Source organism: Spermophilus citellus, assembly GCF_964194105.1.
Source record: "Spermophilus citellus genome assembly, chromosome: 15".
In the NCBI taxonomy this organism is placed as follows: Eukaryota; Metazoa; Chordata; class Mammalia; order Rodentia; family Sciuridae; genus Spermophilus; species Spermophilus citellus.
Genome location: NC_138195.1, coordinates 20403995 through 20424018, shown reverse-complemented (window position 1 = coordinate 20424018; position 20024 = coordinate 20403995). Strand labels below are relative to the sequence as shown.

Sequence of the window (20024 nt, the reverse complement as noted above, 5' to 3'; positions counted from 1 at the left end):
GATTCAAATAAAAATGTCTCAAGGTGGGAAAGAAAGCATTTGTGTAGGGAAACATTAAAAACATGATAGTGTGTGCCTTGGAGCCAGCGCCCGGAGGCCTGCTGATGTCCCAGGGCAGAAATAGCCCGTTTCATCATCGGCTCTGGACGACCACAGCCTGCATTCCTCGAGTAAGGAGCCGTACTCTGCCGTGCTTTTGGAGCAAAATAATCTGCCCAGCTGCAGGCTGGAGGAAGGCCAGGCTGGGTTTCAGGGTGAGGGTTGCAGAAGGATATGAAATAATCGGGGAAGAGGCAAGGTAAGTGTCCACTTGGGGAGCTTGGCCACCGAAAGCCCAGTTGTTGGTAAGGCCTGAGTGTCAGAGGACAAATCCCTTCTGCCAAGCAAGGGCTCCCCTCTCCATCTCTAGGACCATTGGCTCAAGGCTCCATCTAGCTAACCTAAACCCAGCTAACCCTACAACCCTGAGACGAACTGCTGCCTGCCTTCTCAATGGATGCTTTCTGTCTTGGCCTGGGGCCACTTGTCCCCCAAATTGCCTACAAACCCCAAACTTCTATCTGGCAAGCTTTTGCTTTCTTGTGCTGTGCCGTCTCCCAGGTTACCCTCCTTCCCCTCCCCAAACTGTCCTGTAAGGATCCACTCACTGTCAGGATTTAATGCAAGAAATTCTTCTTCTTCTTCTTTTTTTATTTCTTTTTTCCAAAAATTCTTTTTCATGCTCCCCTTCCCTGTGGCCTGAGAAAGCAGAGGCGACCAGTCCCTACCAGGTGTCCCACTCCATGTGGTGTTCAAAGCCCCTGGAAGTCTGCAGCACACTGTATCTTTGGATCTATTTGTGGACTGCCCCTCCTGCTCCTCTGGGCTCCTCAAGGGCAGCAACCTCTGTCCCAGCCCCAACTGGGATATTCCACCACCTCCAGTCTTGAACCTGCTGGTGGCCAGGGTCACAGAGACCCAGGTCTATATATTTTTATTTGAATCAAGTCAGAAAGAAGAGCTCTTCATTGTCTTGCAGACTGAGGTGTCAGGCCCCCCCACCCCCCAGGAAGATACAGACCTTCTCCTCCTGCGAGGCTTGTCTGTTGCCTTTCTGCACCTGCTCCCTGCTCAGCACTCAGAGATGACTCAGAGAGGCCCAGAGTGAACCCCTTCATGTTACCCACTGCACCCACCTCCCCAGCTTGTCAAAACAAACATTAGCCAACTTGAGACATGAACCAATATTAAAAAATAGTACATAGGATTTGGAATCTGGGCTCCGTTATTTCCTAGCATTTTGACACCAGTCAAATCACTTCAGCTCTTGAGGGTCAGTTTACCCTAGTCGAGGGGGTGCCCAGGATCTGTGGGATTGAGATTCACAGTTGCTCATGAACATAAATATGCTCATGTTTAACAAAGCTTCCCAAACGTTAGCCACTTATTTGTTTTCTTTCACCACTTTTGCTGCAGTCTCAACCACCTGTAAGATCATTTGCTTACTATTGTCCTTTAAAGAACATTTAAGTCAATTTTTTTTTGAACAGAGCTTTATGGTAAACAATAAAACCTGAAAAACAACAGTGCCTAATTTTTTCCCCTATTACAACATGGAAACATTTTTATAGCCAGTTCCTATGTCATCTGTGTCTGACTCAAATCATTTTGTCCCAGATGTAGGAAATCTTGCATTACTGAATCCCATTATACGCAGGAGGTCACACAGGCTGTTAGGAACAGGAGCTGCCACACTCAGGGAGGCCCCTGCTCTTCCTAACTCGCTTTCCTCCCCGCCTCAGTTTTCCTTCTTCCCCAGCTTACTTTTAATTCCTCACAGGTGGAGAGCATGACCTCATGTCTGGTTTAGGATCCTAGTAATGGTGAGCAATGCAGCTGGAGCTGGTGGTGTTTGTCTCACGCTGTTGACGGAGAAAAGAAAATCTCGAGGGTGACCAGGGGAAGGAACATTCAGGGGACTGGGCAGTGGCAGGCAGCTTTGTCAATAACGTCAGCAGGAGGGGTCGGGATGGAACAAGAAAGCACAGTTGTCCCAGCAAGACCCTCAGAGCTTGGCTCAAGGCTCCATCTAGCTAACCTAAGCCATGGGTCCCACAGTTACAGTGGGCACATGGGCATGGACCACCCTATCGAAGAGTGCAGCTGGGCTCTAGACCAGGGACTCAGGGTCTGCAGAGTGGGGAGCTGGCATCATTCCTGGGGCCTGGCCCAGGCAAAGTGACCACTCTCTTCCAGTCCAGGAGCCGTGAGCTGCGTGGAAAGAATGTGAATGAAGACACAATTCTAAATGTAGAATCATGGACACTATGTGAGCCAGCATGCTCCCTAATGGCCCAGAAAAACAAGGCCCGCTTGTACATTCGGCAAGAGCATAAATAAAGCTGTCCTCAGGCAGCGTGCTACAGTGTCCCATGCTTGCAGTGTCTTCAGTGGCCACAGCTTTCAGCAGGGCCTCTGGAACACTGTGGGAGTGGTATATCTGCCTTATGGTGCTGGTGAAATGGCCTAGTTATCACCTCGATGTGCATAATGATCAATAACTTAATTTTACAGCAAATTTAATCTGCTCTGCATCTGTATTAATTAGATATGTTCAAGTGTTGGTAATGAGGGCCATGCAGAATGGTTTCTGCAGTTAATTTCTGTTTCTGGTTATTGGAAGCTCCCATTCCTCCAAATAGCCTGAGATAACTCTCCTGATTCTTCTACCCTTGGGACATGTTTGTATGTGACTTCTTGTCAGGTGACATGTCATTGATAATGCCCAGATTTCTTTAGGAATCATTTCTGTAAACTTCTTCAGGAACCTGGTGCATTTTCCTGGCTTGATAATAATAAAATAAAAATGCTAGCTAGCACATGCAGAATGAGTACTCAGTGTTCTGCACTGTTGTGAGTCTTTACATACATAAACCTCCACATGATATGCTTTTTTTTTTTTTTTTTTAAAGAACCAGGGATTGAACCCAGGGTGCTTAACCACTGAACCACATCCCAACCCTTTTTGTTTTTTATTTTGAGACAGGGTGTCACTAAGTTGCTTAGGGCTTTTCTAAGTAGCTGAGGCTGGCCTCAAACTTGTGATCCTTCTGCCTCATCCTCCGGAGTCATTGGGATTATAGTCATGTGCCACCATGCCCAGCTGTACACTCTTGATCCTAGAACCATTTTCTTCTACCAACATGAATTGCTGCTTATCAGGGAGCTAGGAAAGACAAGGTTAGGGAAACCAATATTTTCATTATGTTGCAGGAAATCACTTTTTGCCCTTTAGTCACTAAATTCTCACTCTATTCCTGTGTTGTGACAGTTGATGATTCTTCTTGTTTATTATTATTATTTTAATCTCCCATCTTTTTTTATAGGTGCATTATAATGATACACAATGGTGAGATCATTATGTCATATTTGAGTACTCACATAATGTAATTTTATCAGTCTCCCTGGTACCTTCTCTTTCCCTTCATTCCTTTCTCCACCTAATCCACTTGAGCTACTCTACTGATCTCCCTCTTATCATTTTTATTATTGTTTTAATTAGTGCATTATACTTTATTGTGTGTGTGTGTGTGTGTGTGTGTGTGTGTAAGTGGGACTCATTGTGGTATTTTTGTACATGGACATAGCATAATTTGCTAGATTGCATTCCCTTGCTCTTCCCCATGTCCTCCCCTCCTCCCTCTCTTTCAATACCCTTCCTCTCCCCTAATGCAAACCTCTTTACAGATGAGGAAACTGAGGCTTGCAGAGTCCTGAAATGCCTCACAGCTAACAGAAATAGAAGCGGGTTTGTCCACCTGCCTATCTGGTGAGTATGGTATGTCTTCATTGCACCCTGCAGCTAACAGCTCCACCAGCTCAAGCCCAGGATGCAGCCTCCTTCCACATACCTGTTCACCTTGGTTCTCACTGGATTCTTCTCCCTTGTGATAAACAGTCTGATGAGAAGCAAAGTCTGGCTCAGGCACCTCCTTAGCCATTGATTTGTTAAGGGAACCATGGGGATTCTGGGCCCCAGTGCCGGCACGGTTCAAATGTGTTCCCAGGGCTGATGGCAAGAGAGGATACCTCCCTAGAGGGGGGCACCTCAGGGCTCAGGGCCACTCACCTGCTGAGGGGCTTGAGCAGTGGACCCCTTCTTCAGACACAATGTGGAAGGATGCTGCCTGCTCATGCCTGTCCAATGTCCAGCTCACAAGGCTGGACCTGGGGGGAGCAGGACATTGTTGGGGACTAACTTGAAAGCAGCCCACATGTCCAGGTGTCTGCATAGTCTGGCATTGGGATGGTGATTGTCACAGTCAACCGAGGGCCTGGCCTGGCTGAGAGGTTCTCCCCCCTGTACCCCACTATGAGCCAGTCACCTTATATCAGAGAAAATATTCAGCATTTGTTTTTTGGGGATTGGCTAACTTCACTTAGCATTATCTTCTCTAACTCCATCCATTTACCTGTACATGCCATGATTTTATTATCTTTTATTGCTGAGTAAAATTCCATTGTGTATATATGCCACATTTTTTTTATCCATTCATCCACTGAAGGGCATCTAGTTTGTCTCCACAGTTTAGCTATTGTGAATTGTGCTGCTATAAACATTGATGTGGCTGTGTCCCTATAGTATGCTGTTTTGGGTATAGACCGAGGAGAGGGATAGCTGGGTCAAATGGTGGTTCTGTTCCCAGTTTTCCAAGGAATCTCCATATTGCTTTTCATATTGGCTGCACCAATTTGCAGTCCCACCAGCAATGTATGAGTATACCTTTTCCCCACATCCTTGCCAACACTTATTGTTGTTTGTCTTCATAATAGCTGCCATTCTGACAGGAGTGAGATGAAATCTTAGAGTAGTTTTGATTCGCATTTCCTGAACAGACACTTCTCAGAAGAGGATATACAATCAATCAACAAATATATGACGAAATGTTCAATATCTCTTTTTACTTTCCAGATGGGGCTGCTGGAAGATTTAAAATGACATGGGACTTGCACTCTGTTTCTATTGCACTGTGCTGGGCCAGCTCTTCTCTGGGTAGTGGACCCCCACCCTCATTGCCCACTATTTCCATCAGGCTGCACTTGCCTGGGTACAGGGCTAAGATGCTTGGAGGAGAGGGTCTCAGTTTCTCTGTGGGTAATTACTCTTGAGTCCAGAGATTAAGCAAGAACTTTGGAAACTGTATTATTCCTATTTGTTTCCTTCTATTCTCTGTAAAATATTGGGTCTTAAGAAGTTAAACTTTCGTCTAATGAAAAAAAAATGTGAGAATTGCCATTTTTTGAAGCTCCTAAGAAACACTGACTGCTGGCATAGCTCTCTTATACAGTGGCTATATTTTGATCCTCCCAACCACTCTGGGAGATATTCTTAGCTCCATTTCCAGATGCAGAACAAGGTCAAAGAGGTGAAATCCCTTTCCCTGAATTATGTAATTGGAAGCAGAGTTGGCCTCAAAGCCTGGGCTCTCTGTCTCCCCAGAATGTGTTTTTCCTCCTGGTTTCATGTCACTATCATGCCAGTGGAAGCAGGGCCTTCCTTAAAGAATCTCTTCTCCCTCCAGTACAGACAGGCCTGGGGCGTCACCCAGAGCACCTGGCTGCAGGGGATGAGAGCTGGAGGGAGAAACTCCCTTCTGTACACTGGGCAGTGCCTGCTTTCTTCTGTGCGGTGGAGTGGGGAAAGGAAGGCCACTCATTGTTCCACACCCACATCCTGCAGGGGTAGCAGGATGGTTTTAATGCTAGAGATGGCCCAAGGGCCCGCCTCATGTATGCAGCTCCATCCTGTCCCAGGGCCTTTGCACCTGTTGATCTTTACAGGAATACTTCCTACTTGCCATTAAAACTTCAGAAAAAGTTTCATCTCATCAAAAAGAACTTCCTGGACTCTCCCTTCTAGAAAGCCCCCAACCTTGGTGCCAGCCAATCTCTATCATGCCACCCTGTTTCCATCCACTGTCAGAAATCATCTTGCTTCTTCGAGCACAGGTTTATGTTGTGTCGCTGCATGCCCTTTCCCCAGAATGCAATTCCAGGAGGACTTTTTCTTTGCCTGCCTTGTTCTTCCCAGTACCCAAGATGCCAGTGAGTGAGTAGGGGGGCACTTCCCCAGGTGGAGGACTCCTGACTGCCTTCTATTGTTTCCTGACATGTGCTGTCAACTGTTGGGCTTTTCTTAGAGCAGTGGTCCTCAAATCTCCTGGAGTGGAGATCAGTGATATCTGGGACCCTGCCTGAGTTTCAGCTTCAGTGGATCCTTGGTGGGCCCGAGCACCAGACTTCTGACAAGTCCTCAGGTGATACTGATGGCACTGTTCTGGGGACCACCCTTGAGAGGAAAGAGCAGGGGCCACCAGATGAGCTGGGCCGAAGTTCCCTTCCACTCTTGCTACAGATATTTCACCGGAGTTGCTGCTCAACTTGACTCAACAGTTACTCTGCTCTTAATGAGGTGGTTCTCCCAGGGCCTTCTCATCTGTAATTCTTTTTCTACACTACGTCTCTGAGGTGGTGGACAGCAAGAAATCTGTCCATCAGAAGACAACAGCATGTACAACAACAAAAAATAGTTCCCTAAGGGAAAGGAAGGGAGATGGAGTGTTGGGATAGGTACAGGAGTTCAATGTCTCTGATTCTGTTCTTTTTTTTTTTTTTGGGGGGGGGAGGTGGATTTGTCTTGGACCCAGGCAAATATCTTACAGAATTTTAAATCACCCTTAAATAATTCTTTTTTTTTTTAAAGAAAAAGGCAGTTCTTAAAAATTGAGGAACATTTTTTTTTCAACAAAATGAAATGAATGAGCTTAATGGATAGGTGGCACAATTTCAAACAGGGGAATTACATAAATGGCTTTTTAAATACAGCAATTTGATTTAACATCCATAATGGGGATATACCTCAACACAAAATTAAATGTAAAATAAAATGTTAGAGTATTCACAGAAATATAGGGAGGTAGATGGAGATAAAGCAAATTAGTAGGCATGTTAATGTCATTAGAATGAAAGCTCTTTTTTTTTGGTTTTAGAGAAAAAATGCAAATTATAAAATCAAAATGTTTAAGTAAAGTCTTGTATTCCTTTACTTGAATCTCCATATCAACTTGCAATTACAACCTGTTAAAAAGAGAAGTACATTCTCTTACAAAAGGAAAATATTTTATATGACAGAATAGCAATCCACATTGCTTGAACCTAGATTTTTTTTTTTTTTGTCTCCAACTACCAATTCTTTTTAAAATGAACAGAAAATGAAAAATAAGAGTCTGGAAAACTTTGTTATACCAGAAAGGCAGGCAGCTCTCAAAACCTTCCCAGGACCTTATTAAAAAAGCTGAGGTGCCAACTTGAAGAGTCTTCCACTAGGGAAAAACGTAGATCAGTAAGAATAAAAATGTGAATGAATAAAAATCAAATTAAATAGGTTTCCATAATGATACCAAAAAAAAAAAACCAAACCCCACAAAACCAACCAAACAACAACAACAGCAGCAGCAGCAGCAGCAAAACACACCCAAATACAGCTCACAAAGTTCTCTGTGTTCCCTTTGGCAGAGAGAAGGAGCAGATTCTTTGTTGATGTTGTTGTTGTTATCAGAGATTGAATCCAGTGGTGCTTAACCAGTGAGCCACATCCCCAGCCCTTTTAAATATTTTATTTAGAGACAGGGTCTTGCTGAGTTGCTTTAGGACCTTGCTAAATTGTTGAGTCTGGCTTTGAACTTGGGATCCTTCTGCCTCCGCCTACTGAGCCACTGTTACGGGTGTGCGCCACCAAGCCTGGCACAGGTTCATTCTTCTGAGAAGTGGGACAGGGTGGGAGACTTAGGCTGATCCTCCTGTATAAACTGTATTGAATAATCCCAAGCATCAAGTGATCAACAAAAGTTTCCCTAATAAATAATAAGGAGGGGTAGACCTAGAATATTATAATTTCCACCCCCCCTTCCATAAAACCATGGCTCAAGATGGTGATGGTCCATGGGCTGTCTGTGAAAATACACAGGACACACTCTTGCCAGTAAATAAACCTCAAGCAGAACAAGCGTCTAAGACCGGATTTAACTACCCGGTTACAAGGACATTGGTATAGAGAAAACTGTTAAATGGCACCACCTGGGAACAATCAGCTAAATTCGGGAAAACTGGAAAAATCAGTGGCAAACTCTATAGGACAAGAGGCCAATTTCTCTAACAAAGAAATTATTGAAAACAAGGCAGGTGGGAAGTATTGATTAAAAGATGCCAGGAGGACACCGACTCTCTGCATCCTGATCCCAGAAAACAGTATAATACAAGTATGCCACCGCTTGGGGATTTGGTTAAGGAATTACTGCTACTTTCAGGGGTGATAGTAGCATTGAGTTGAAAAAAAGAGGCTTTAGTGCATAGAGAACTAACACTTATAAATGAGATAATATGCAACTAGGGAATTACTTCAAAATGATTTGATGTATGAGGAAATGGGCTGAAGCACAGGAGAAGCAAGATGTTTGAAGTTGAACAGTTGTTAGACCATCTTACGAACTTCGTATACATTTATTTAAAATGCCCCATAACTTAAAAAAGAATGGAAAATTCACTGAGTCGGAGACAATGGAAAGAGGATCAGAAGGAGCTAACAGGGAGGTGGGAGCTCCCAGGAAGGACTTGCAGCCAGAGTCAGAGAACTCGGGAGGGGCTGAGACGGGGCGAGATCTGGGGCTGTCCCTCTAGCCATGTGGCAGAGGACGTGGCACCTGGGCCTTCCTGGCCAGTCCCTCAGACTCCAGTCTGTCTGGTAACCTCACTTAGGGTTATTTGATATAAAGTGGCTTTGGGAAAGCCAACATCTCTACCAGTATTGGCAAGTACAAGAAACAAGAGAGACAATTAAACGTCCAACCTGAGAGTCTGGTTACCTAAGGCGGCCCTTACAAACCAAAAACTTAAAACAGGAGAACATGGTTAGGGTGGATTATTACATAACCAAGTAAAAATGAATTTCATACAGTCATGTAAAGAAAGAGTGTAAAATGTATTCATATATAAAAATGTCTCAAATACTTAAATTGCCAAGCATTAGATAAAAAAAGTATCTAAAACTAATTGGTACCATTTTGTAAGGTATTTTTCATTGAGGTGATTTGTAGCAGGGTGAAGAGAAGCTGGTCCTACTATTGACAAGACACTTTCCGTTCTCCCACCCCACATCCTGATTTTTCCTGTTGGAGCCATGCAAAGGTGAATGGCTAATCCCACCTATGACATGGAGGCCCCTGGGCTATAAATACCCTCGTGCGGGTAGCTTGTTTCCAGAGAGTCCTGAAGCTGCCAATTTCTCTGAAGAGCTGTTCATGGTGATTGTGCAAGAGCTAAGGAACTGCTTCTTAGAGACTTGCAGGTCCAACGGTTCCTGTGTGGTCACTGTCTTTGCTTTAGAGGGTGCCTCAGCCCTGAGAGGGCTGGTAGGATTGATCATGTCCATGGACAGGCAGCCTGATGCATTTACCTTTCCTCTGACAGGGCTGCTCAGCTTCCTGTGGTGACAGGGATGTGAAGCTGGCTCCCACCCTCACATACCTCGACTCCACCTGAGGAGGCTCCTCCTCTCAGAGCAGAGTGGGAAACAGATACCCACAGAGGGACTCAGCTGGCTCAGGGATGTGTGAGGGCAGGCAGAGGCAGACTGCCTCTGCGTGGGCCCTCAGGGTAAGTGGCTTTGCAGGTCACCATTTCTCTTCTGGGGTTGATATTTGGCAATTCAGGTCCACACTCCCCAAGACTCTCTTTGCTTCCAGAAGCCTTCCAGAGGCTTCCAGAGGTCAGAACTCAGGAAGATGTGAGACTTTCAAGTGGGGTCCGGGGCTGGTTGGTCTTCAGAGGGCTCCCTCCCACTCTTTTTCAGGAATGCCCCACAGCCTTGTCACCCTCCACACTCTAGTGAGGGACTGGGAGCTTGGAGTCCCACAGGGAGTCCAGTGGGTAGTAGAACTGGTTCCAGACCCTGGGGACCCAACTCCTAGGTGGGGTTCTGTTGAGAGCCACAGCCAAAGGGGCCCCAGCAAACTTCCAGCTGCCAGCAAACTTCCAGCTGCCGGCTGATGATTGGCTCACAGCAGCCCCAGCAACATCTAGCTGATTGGCTCCTCCACGGAGCTGCTCATTGGGGGACTTCTTTGGCTCCGCCCACGCAACCCAGCCAATCAGCCTCAAGAACAGGAGGATTGTGGGAGGTGGTGAGGGTTGTGTGGGGGTGAGAGGCTTGTGGGAAGCCGGTGGTGGCAGTTGGGCTCTGAGGGTTTTTTCCTGAGGAGCTGTTTTGTTTGGCGTTTGTAGTTCTAAAAATAAAGTTAGTTTCTTTTGACAAGTGGCTCCTGAATTGTGCCCAGCCAGACTGCGGCAGGGTTCTAGGGCTTTGCTCTCTCCTGGCCTTCCTGAAGGGATCAGCCATTGCTTTTGTATCCCCCTGGCTGTCAGCTCTAGATTCCGATGATGCTGCCTAGCATGCCCAGGGTCAGACATGGCAGGTGGCTTGGTCTTGAAGAAAATTGGATCAATTAGTAGTATTTAGAAATTAAGAGATTTTTTTTTTTTTTTTTTTTTTTGGTGGGGATAGGTGTACATCTAGCACTTTGTCATGGGAGGTTGGGCCCCTCTGGGTGGCATTCCCAAGAAGGGGCAGGGCTAGACCTGAGGGGTCTCTGTTGCTGGCTACCTCTACTTTCCCTCACATACCCCCCGCCCCCCCCCCCCCCAAGCTAGAAGACTTCAGCTTCTGCAGTTTGGTTCTAAGCAGAGCATGGCTTGGGCTGTGTGGGAGACATCTTGCCCGATCACAATAAAGCTGTCTGCCTCACCTTGTCCCCTTGACTCAGCTGGAGCATCAGACCCCCAAAATACCGAGCTCCATCACTTTCCTTAATCCTGCCTTCGGACACCCCCCGACCCTCAGAGAGCTGGGTGCCACATTGAGTTGAGTTGAATTAGGCCTCAGGAGAACAGGAAACAGGAAACAAGGAAGTGTTCTGTTCACATTAATACTAAATAACTCTTATCTTCAGAAACGTTTACCTGCTGTGAGCAGATAAATCTTCATGAAATATGAAATCCACCCAAATTTATTAAAACCGCCTGCGTAGTAGTGGGAACTCAAACTGAGAGCCCTCTGTGAGAGCCTCATTATTATGATGGCATTATTTATTTATATCCTACCATAAGACAGACATGATGTAATCCAGTAATTAAGATTGTTACGATTGAATATTTATTAAGCACCTACAATAAGCCAGCCACTGATCCACATAAAATGAGTCTATACCCTTAAGAGCTCCCGTCTCACTGCCATGGGGAGATCCATGCCTCTATAGGGGAGAAAGGGGGAGTTTAATGGATTTTTTTTCCCCTTCCCTGAGCAAGCTTGAGAAATGAAGCTGATCAGAAATTGGGCCTGGTTTAGTTTCACAGTTCAACTGGAAGGAAATGGAAACTATCCATCCCTGCTGGCTCAGAAGAGACGGAGGGATGCGAAGGGGCTGTCACCAAAAGTGGCTTCAGACGAGGAGTGTGGCTTTTCAGAATCCAGTGGTGGACTGGGCAAAGATCTGTACTTAAAACTCACCCCCCAGGCCAAGATGGAGCTGCTGGTTGGTACTCGTAAAAGTAGCCCACTCTGACATGTTGCAAGCCAGCATTTGCCGGGTCCCTACCAGGGATCAGAGGTACAGAGGGGAGCCCGACACAACCTAGGACTTCCCAAGATCAGCTCCCAGCACCAGGCCCTGAGGGATCTCTCTCCAGTACTAGTCCTTCTCCCACTGCTCCAAATTCTTCTGTGAATTCTATGTGCTCTCTTCTCTCCCTGGCTCTCTCCCCTTATCTTCTTTCTTCATCCCCCTCCCTAGGCCATTTCTCTCAAAAAGGACCTGGGTGAGCTCCCCAGGCCACAGCCTGCACCCTGTTCTGTGCCTCGAATGAATGGTGAAGTGAAGGAAGGGAGGAAGCTGAAGTGTGGCATTGACAGACAAGTGCAGTGGCTGACTTTCTTTGCTTACAGTTGTCCTCTTGCAGATGAGTCCTGCATTTGGGGAGAGAGTAGAATGTCCCTTGGGTGTCCCATTGCCTTTGGAAGAAGATATTTTGAAAACTGGCACTTGCAGGCCAGGCTTCCCTTGGCCTTTGCCCTGACTCAAACATTTGGTTCAGACACCATCCACTTAATCAAGCAATGGACCCTAGTCATTTCCATAGATACCAAGGACTTTTTAAATATATTGTGATTTTTTTCTTTATAAGTTGTGATAAGATATGCACAACATAAAATTTATATCTTAACCCTTTTTAGTGCACAATCCGGGTACATCCACATTATTGTGAAACCAATCTCCAGAGCTTCATCATCTTGCAAAACTGAACTCTGTACCCATTAAACAGTAACCTCCCATTACTCTTCTTTCCCCCAACTCCTGACTACAATCATTCTCCCTTCTATCTCTACAAATTTGACTCTTCTAGGCACCTCATATAAGAGGAATAATACAGCATTTGTTTCTTGTAACTGGCTTATTTCGCTTAATGTAAAATCTTCAAGGTTCGTTCATGTTGTAGCATGTGTCAGATTTTCTTTCCTTTTTAAAGGCAGAGTAATATCCCATTGTATGTATGTGCTACATTTTGTTTATCTATTCATCTATGATGAGTCACCTTTGGTGACTGAGAGTAATACTGCTACAAACATCTGAGAGCCTGTTTTCTTTTTTTTTCTCTCACGTTTTTATTGGTGCATTAGAATTGTATATATTGATGAGATTTGTTGTTACATATTTGTACACACACACACACTATAACAATATAATTTGTGCAATATCATGCCCCAGCACTTTCTTTCTTTTTCCCTGCCTCCCACCCCTTGGTTCCTTCCCTCTACTGATCTCCCTTTGACTTCATGAGGTCCACTCTGAGCTTTGTTTTCCTTTTTCCTCTCTACCTTTTTTTTAAGAGAGAGAGAGAGAGAGAGAGAGAGAGAGAGAGAGAGAGAGAGAGAGAATTTTTAATATTTATTTTTTAGTTCTCGGCGGACACAACATCTTTGTTGGTATGTGGTGCTGAGGATCGAACCTGGGCCGCACGCATGCCAGGCGAGTGCGCTACCGCTTGAGCCACATCCCCAGCCCTCCTCTCTACCTTTTGCATATGCATCCTTGACCTGCAGAGATGGACTTATTTCACTTTATGTAATGTCTCTAGTTCTATCTATTCTCCTGCAAATGCCATAATTTCATTTTTCTTTTTGGTTGAGTAAACTCCATTGTGTACACATACCATGTTTTCTTTATCCATTCATCTATTGATGGACACCTTGGCTGGCCATAATTTGGCTGTAATTTGAATCGTGCTGCTATATAAACATGGGTATGCATGTGTCACTGCAGTAAGATGGCTTTAATTCTTCAGGGTAAACACTGAGAAGTGGTATAGCTGGGTCGGATAGTGGTTCCATGCCTAGTCTTTTAAGAAACCTCTGTACTGACTTCCATAGTGGTTGTACTAATTTACAATCCCACCAACAGTGTAAACGTGTTCCTTTTTTTCCACATTCTCTCCAGCATTTATTATTGTTTGTATTCTTGATGACTGTCATTCTGACTGGTAGTTTTGATTTTTGAGTGGCTTTGTGTGTGTGCGTGTGTGTCTATACCCAGCAGTGCCATTGCTAGATTGTGTCAATTCTGTTCGACTTTTTGAGTAACTGCCAAATTGTTTTCCATAGCAGCTGCAACACTTTATTTTATATCCACACCAATAGTTCATGAGAGTTCCAATTTTCCCCATTCTTGCCAGAACTTGTTATTTTCCACTTCTTTTAGTATTTTTTTTTGAGAATAGCCATCATAATGTGTGTGAGGTAATACTTCATTGTGGTTTTGATTTGCATTTCCCTAATGATTAGTGATATTGAGCATCTTTTCAAAAATAGTTTCTAAAGAAGCATACAAACATGACTTAATTTTTTTCCTTTAAGTGAGAGTTCTTCTACAGTTTAGCTATTGTGAATTGAGCTGCTATGAACATTAATGTGGCTGCATTACTATAGTATGCTGATTTTTATGTCCTTTGGGTATAGACCCAGGAGTGGGATAGCTAGGTCAAATGGTGGTTCCTTTCCAAGTTTTCTGAGGAATCTCAATACTGCTTTCCAGATTGGTTGCACCAATTTGCAATCCCACCAGCAGTGTATAAGTGTGCCTTTCCCCCCAAATCCTTGTCAACACTTATTGTTGTTTGTCTTCATAATAGCTGCCATTCTGAGTAGCGTGAGATGAAATCTTAGAGTAGTTTTGATTTGCATTTCTCTAATTATGTTGAGCATTTTTTCATATATTTTTTTGATCAAGTGTATATCTTCTTCTGAGAAGTGTCTGTTCAGCCCCTTATCTCACTTACTAATTGGGTTATTTGTTTTTTTGTGTTAAGTTTTTTGAGTTCTTTACATATTCTGGAGATTAGTACTCTATCTGATGTGCATGTAGCAAAAATTTGCTCCCCAAATACAGGCTCTCTCTTTACCTCATTGATTATTTCTTTTACTCAGAAGAAGCTTTTTAGTTTGAATCCATCCCACTTATTAATTCTTGATTTTATTTCTTGCACCTTAAGAGTCTTGTTAAGGAACCTGTGGCCTAATCTGACATGATTAAGATTAGGGCCTACTTTTTCCTCTACTAGGCGCAGGGTCTCTGGACTAATTTCTAGTCTTTGATCCACTTGAGTTGAGTTTTGTGCATGGTGAGAGATAGGGGTTTAGTTTCATTTTGCTGCCTAGATGCCCTTCAATAGATGAATGGATAAAGAAACTGTGATCTATATATACAATGGAATATTACTCAGCATTAAAAGAGAATAAAATTATGACATTTGAAAGTAAATGGATGGAATTGGAGAATATCATGCTAAGCAAAGTAAGCCAATCCCCAAAAGCCAAAGGTTGAATGTTCTCTCTGATAAGTGGATATATAACGGGGATAGGCATGGGAAAAATGGAGGAACTTTGATTAGGCAAAGAGGAGGGAGGGGTGAGGAGGGTACAAGGGGGCAGGAAAGATGGTGGACTGAGATGGGCATCATTACCCTGGGTACATGATGACTGCACATATGGTGTGACGCTACATCGTGTACAACCAGAGAAATGAAAAGTTGTGCTGCAGTTGGGTACAATGAATCAAAATGCATTCTGCTGTCATATACACTATTAAAATAAATAAATTAATTACTTAATAAAAAAAAGAAAAATATAAAATGTCCTCACACTCCAGCTTAGAGCTGTTTAGAAATGCAGATTCTCAGACTCTCCAGTATCAGAGATCCTGGAAGTGCATCCAGAGAGTTCTGTTGTGACAAGCCCTGTAGGGGATTCTCCTACAACCACTGCTGCAAAAAAGCATCTTCAGCGCTCACATTGCTCAGGTGGGGAAACCAAGACCTAGAAGAAAGGCATAACCTGCCCAGAATCAGACAGCGAGCAAGGATCCCGACTCTGGATCCAGACTCTCCTGAACTTCTTTCCCGGTGGCACAGGGGTAGGTAAAGACAGGGGCCTGGAGCTGAGGGTGTTCATGAGTCTTAGCCCCAATTCCAACTTCTCTGCAAGGGATGTAGAGAGCCCAGGGGCAATGAACTAGATGCCAATCAGAAAGGACTTTCACCGGGTTAGAGTAAATGTGGGCAATAGCTACATAAACAAGGATTACCTCTCACCCCAAACCCAAACCTCACCCTTTGGGTCTGGAGTTCTCCATTAGATCACAGAGGAAGAACTCTTTAAGAAAAAGGATTGCCTAACGAGGCGAGTCAGACCCAGATCTGATGGTGTCCGGGAGAACAATATCCATGAGAGAACTGGACGCCAGGGACCATGGTTTTAATCTGGAGCAAGATAAAAACACGAAACCCAGGCCACACCCTTGGGAACTATCTTAATAGCTATTGCTGTCGAAATGCGGGGTCAGTCCAGAGCGGAAAGGAAACCTCCAGAGCGGCTGGGCTTGAAAGGCAGCGAGGCCTAAAGCAGGGCTCTGATCTCAGGGAATGTGTTCCACCTCCTCTGAGGAATGCTGGCCGCCCCTCCACACCCCGCCAACCCCAGATGACTGCCTGCCGACCAGGCAGTCAGAAGACACAAGTCTGTCATCTGGCTTCAGATTTCAGTGTGGCCTTTTACTAGCTGTGTGGGCCTGGGCAATCTCTTTATCCATGCTCCGCCTCAGTCATCTCATCTGGAGAGTGGGTGTAAGTCTTTTGACCTCGCATTAAAAAAAAAATGTGTTCTTTTCAGTCACACATGATAGTAGAGTATATTTATATATTCATACAAACACGGAACACATCTTATTCTAATTAGAATCCCAGTCTGTGGTTGTACTGATGTGGAGATTCTCTGGGGTGTATTTATATATGTACATAGGAAAGTTATATGAGATTCATCCTACTGTCTTTCTTATTCCTGTCCCCTTCCTTCCCTCTTTCCCCACCTTTTAAATTTTATTTTTAAATTTTTTTATATATATGTTTTTTAGTTGTAATTGGACACAATATCTTTATTTCACTTATTTATTTTTATGTGGTGCTGAGGATGGAGCCCAGGGTCTCGCACGTGCGAGGTGAGTGCTCTACCCCTGAGCCACAACCCCAGTCCCTTTTAATTTTTTTTATTTGTTCTTTTCAGTTATACATGACGGTAGCATGTATTTTGACATATTATACATACATGGAGTATAACTTCCCATTCTTGTGGTTGTACATATGGGGAGTTACACTAGTCGTGTGTTCATAGATGAACATAGGAAAGTTATACATTCTGCTGTCTTTCCCATTTCCCTCCCCCTGTCTTCCCTCCATTCCCCTTTGTCTAATCCACTGACCCGGCATTTTTGAGTAGATTAAAAACAGTGTATGTTAAATCCTTATTTCCCAACTTAGTAGAAAGCAGCTCAGATTAGGAGAGTGACATACTATTTGTGGTCCTTGAAGGAGGCTTCCTTTTGTAGAGCCTGCCTTTTGGGATCTAGGTAGATAGTCTCAGCCACAGGAAGTGGTTCCAGGGGGCTGTCATCTTCCAGTAAGTGCACTGGGCTAAGTCATCACCACCTCTCAAGGCTCACCTCCCCCTAAAGCCCCAGACTGCCCAGTGTTTGATTTAAATCAAAGAGCTTTCTGCCTTCATTCTCCCAGGACCATTTGTATGAAATCACACTTAAGCTTCACCTTTCCCTTTTCAAGTTTTGTTGGGCAGCTCCATTCCTAAAAATTGTCCATATGCATTTATCCTTGTGGGGTGGTGGGAATTTGTGTAGGGATGTGTGTGCATGTGTGAATGTGTGAGATTGTGTATATGCATGTGTGACTGAGGGTGTGTGTCTGCATGGCTGAAGGTGTGTGTGTGTGTGTGTGTGGCTGAGAGTGGGTATTTTTATGTGCATGAGGGTGGCATAGTCAAGTTTGTGGGTCATATTTTGCATTGTCGTCTCAATGAAAAGACAAGAAGTTGATTTATGCTTTTGGCGGGGCTAATTTTCTGAGGCCTATACCCTGAGTTCTTTGTAGGTGTTGTGATAGATGCCATAAAAAAGAAAATGTATCCTACAAAATGTCTCATGTTTTTGAAGTGATTTCGTATTGAGTTCCTTATATAGTCAAGAATCATGGAATAGTCAGCTCATAGAACAGCATCATGGTGGGTCTAGCTAGGTCATGCCACTTTGTCAATCTATTCCTGGGAAAGCTGAGACCCCCCAGGGGAAAAAGCCTGCTCTCAGGCTACCTGGTGTGAGGAAGGCAAACCCTAGTCCTGGCCTTTCTCTTCAGTTGGTTGGGACTGGCCCTTAGGATGGCCTCTAAAAGACCCAAAGTGGGTGGACATTGACTCTCTCTTGTAGAATGATCTAAGGTATCACTGTCCTGAAAGCCCATTTCTTAATTTAAAGCTCCAGAGTGCTGACAACAGGCCCATGGTCACAATGGCTCACCTAGCCAGTGTTCCTGAGCCTCTCTGGGGCACCAGGGTTCCTAGATGTGGAGGCATAGGCTGGGGCCCCGTCCAGGCACAGCACTCTGCCCCCTGCTGGAGGGAAGCTGATCTGCAGTTCAGATTGTTCCCAAGTTCTAGATCCCATGTCCTTGTTGCCATGCCTGGACTCCCAGGACTACCCACTGAGGCAAAGCCAGTCTCTCTGGGGCTTCAGTGGCAGGTGACAGAGCTGGTCCTCATCATATGGAAAACTCACCTAAGATACAGGGGGCAAGAGAGTGAGCTGAGAGGCTTCCTATGGTAGGTGGTTTGCATTGGGGGATTTCAGGAGGATTGCGATTTTGAGAAACATTGAAATGGTTTCCCCTCCTTGGGACAATATGTGTGCACAGGCCAATGAGATTGCAAACTTAAAGTGGTGAGGAATTCCAACAGCCGGTGAACAAAAAGGTGTATCAAAAAACAGGGTTGAGCCCACCCAGGTTTTGACTCTGGGACAAGCTGTCCCCTGCTGCCTGCCCGCCCTCTCTCCCTGTCTCCCACCTCCCTTTCTTCTTTCATCCCCAATAAAATATATTATTTAATATATTATTTGATATATATTATTTAATATATATTATTTAATATATATTAAAGACAGGTGTGTAGGTGTGTGTGTGTGCACATGTGAATGTGTGTGTGAGACTGTGAATGTGCATGAAGATGGGGAGACATTGGGAGAGGAGCCCACCTTCATGTGTGGGGATCAGGGTACACAAGGAAAGCTCTGCACTTCTGCTCTATTTTCTGTGAATCTGAAACTACTTTAAAAAATAAGTTCTATGTGCAAAAAATAAATCAAAGCTCTACCCCTAGTCCCATGTGCCATTTGAGTATCAATTCACTCATTCATTTATTTTTTTACTTCTTATATTTTCTACCTCTCTACATAGATATGATCGAGCCATCTAGATAATTTAATAACATTCTTTTGTCACTAAACTTTACAAAAAAGCATTTCTATGTTACTATGGATTCTTCTTTGAAGCACTATTTTTTTTTAAAAAATCATTTGTTCTGATTAGTTACATATGACAGTAGGATGCATTTTGACACATCATACATAAATGGAGTATAACTTTTCATTCTTCTGGTTGTACATGATGTAGAATCATACTGGTTGTGTAATCATGTATGCACATAGGATAACAATGTCCAGTTCATTCTACTATCATTCCTACCCCACCCCTCATCCTCTCCCTTCATTCCCCTCTGCTTAATGCAAAGTATCTCTATTTTTCCCTAGCTGACCCCCCCTCCCCTTATTGAGCATTAACATCAGTATATCAGAAAAAACATTAGCCCTTTGGTTTTTGGGGATTGGCTTATTTTGCTTAGCAGGATATTCTCCAGCTCCATCCATTTACCTGAAAATGCCATGATTTCTTTCTTTAAGGCGGAGTAATATTCCATTGTATATATAGACCACAATTCTTTATTTATCTGTTGAAGGGCATCTAGGTTGGTCCCATAGTTTGGCCATTGTGAATTGAGCTGCTATAAACACTGATGGGCTGTATCACTGATTTTAAGTGGAAGCACTATTTTTAATGGCTTCATATGATGAGATTTTGAGGTTATTTGGATCTTTAGAAAATGCCATGGTAAAGATATTTTTAGGAAGACTTATTTTTAGATAGGCAGACTTACTGCCTTAACATATATTTGCAGATGAGAGATTAGTGAGGCAGAGCAATACACCTTGTTAAGCTCTCCATGTAGATGCACTGCCAAATTGCTTTCCATCACACCATCACTGAGTGCACCTGCTTGTTTCATTGCATCCTTGGCAGCACTGGGTGTTTTAATTTTGTGAGTCCTTGTTATATGGGCTGCAGGAAACAGAGCCTCATGTACACAGACACCTCCCCGGTTATGCCAGAGGCCGAGGTGGAGTGCCAAGTAGGGTGTTGTAGCAGGTTCACAGCAGGGGAGCAGGGGGCTTTTTAGTCACTCTCAGGGCAGAAAACCTTCCTGGGTTCCT

The 20024-nt window shown here is 44.2% G+C and overlaps 2 protein-coding genes across 20 annotated transcripts in view; one reads left to right on the top strand and one right to left on the bottom strand.

Moving 5' to 3' along the window:
* The window catches only part of LOC308634574 (cardiac-enriched FHL2-interacting protein), a 71941-nt gene extending 69709 nt beyond the window's left edge, over positions 1 to 2232 (bottom strand). For 5 of the 16 annotated variants that reach the window (XM_081268509.1, XM_081268502.1, XM_081268512.1 and 2 more), the window contains exon 1: positions 648 to 1022. The gene's annotated coding sequence lies outside the window, so the exon portion shown is untranslated. The other 11 variants (XM_081268510.1, XM_081268503.1, XM_081268504.1 and 8 more) reach the window with 8 other exon arrangements.
* On the top strand, positions 4 to 12695 carry LOC308634579 (uncharacterized protein). Of its 4 annotated transcripts, XM_081268520.1 has the most exons (5): positions 4 to 298; positions 3366 to 3388; positions 3727 to 3808; positions 9505 to 9690; positions 11438 to 12695. In XM_081268520.1, exons 1-4 carry the CDS (start codon positions 63 to 65, stop codon positions 9536 to 9538), a joined length of 375 nt encoding a protein of 124 aa, XP_081124646.1. In that variant the 5' UTR covers positions 4 to 62; the 3' UTR covers positions 9539 to 9690; positions 11438 to 12695. The 4 variants fall into 4 exon arrangements, 1 of the variants encoding a protein (XP_081124646.1); XR_014019035.1 differs by lacking the exon at positions 3366 to 3388; XR_014019036.1 differs by lacking the exons at positions 9505 to 9690; positions 11438 to 12695 and adding an exon at positions 4952 to 5276.
* The last annotated feature ends 7329 nt before the right edge of the window (positions 12696 to 20024 follow it).

Excerpts from the sequence above, each read along its gene's own strand:
- LOC308634579 (XM_081268520.1), top strand. The coding sequence starts at position 63 with ATGATAGTGTGTGCCTTGGAGCCAGCGCCCGGAGGCCTGCTGATGTCC. Across the intron at positions 3,389-3,726 it reads CATTATAATGATACACAATG|ATGAGGAAACTGAGGCTTGC; the intron begins GTGAGATCATTA and ends ACCTCTTTACAG. Across the intron at positions 3,809-9,504 it reads TTTGTCCACCTGCCTATCTG|GGCTGCTCAGCTTCCTGTGG; the intron begins GTGAGTATGGTA and ends TTCCTCTGACAG.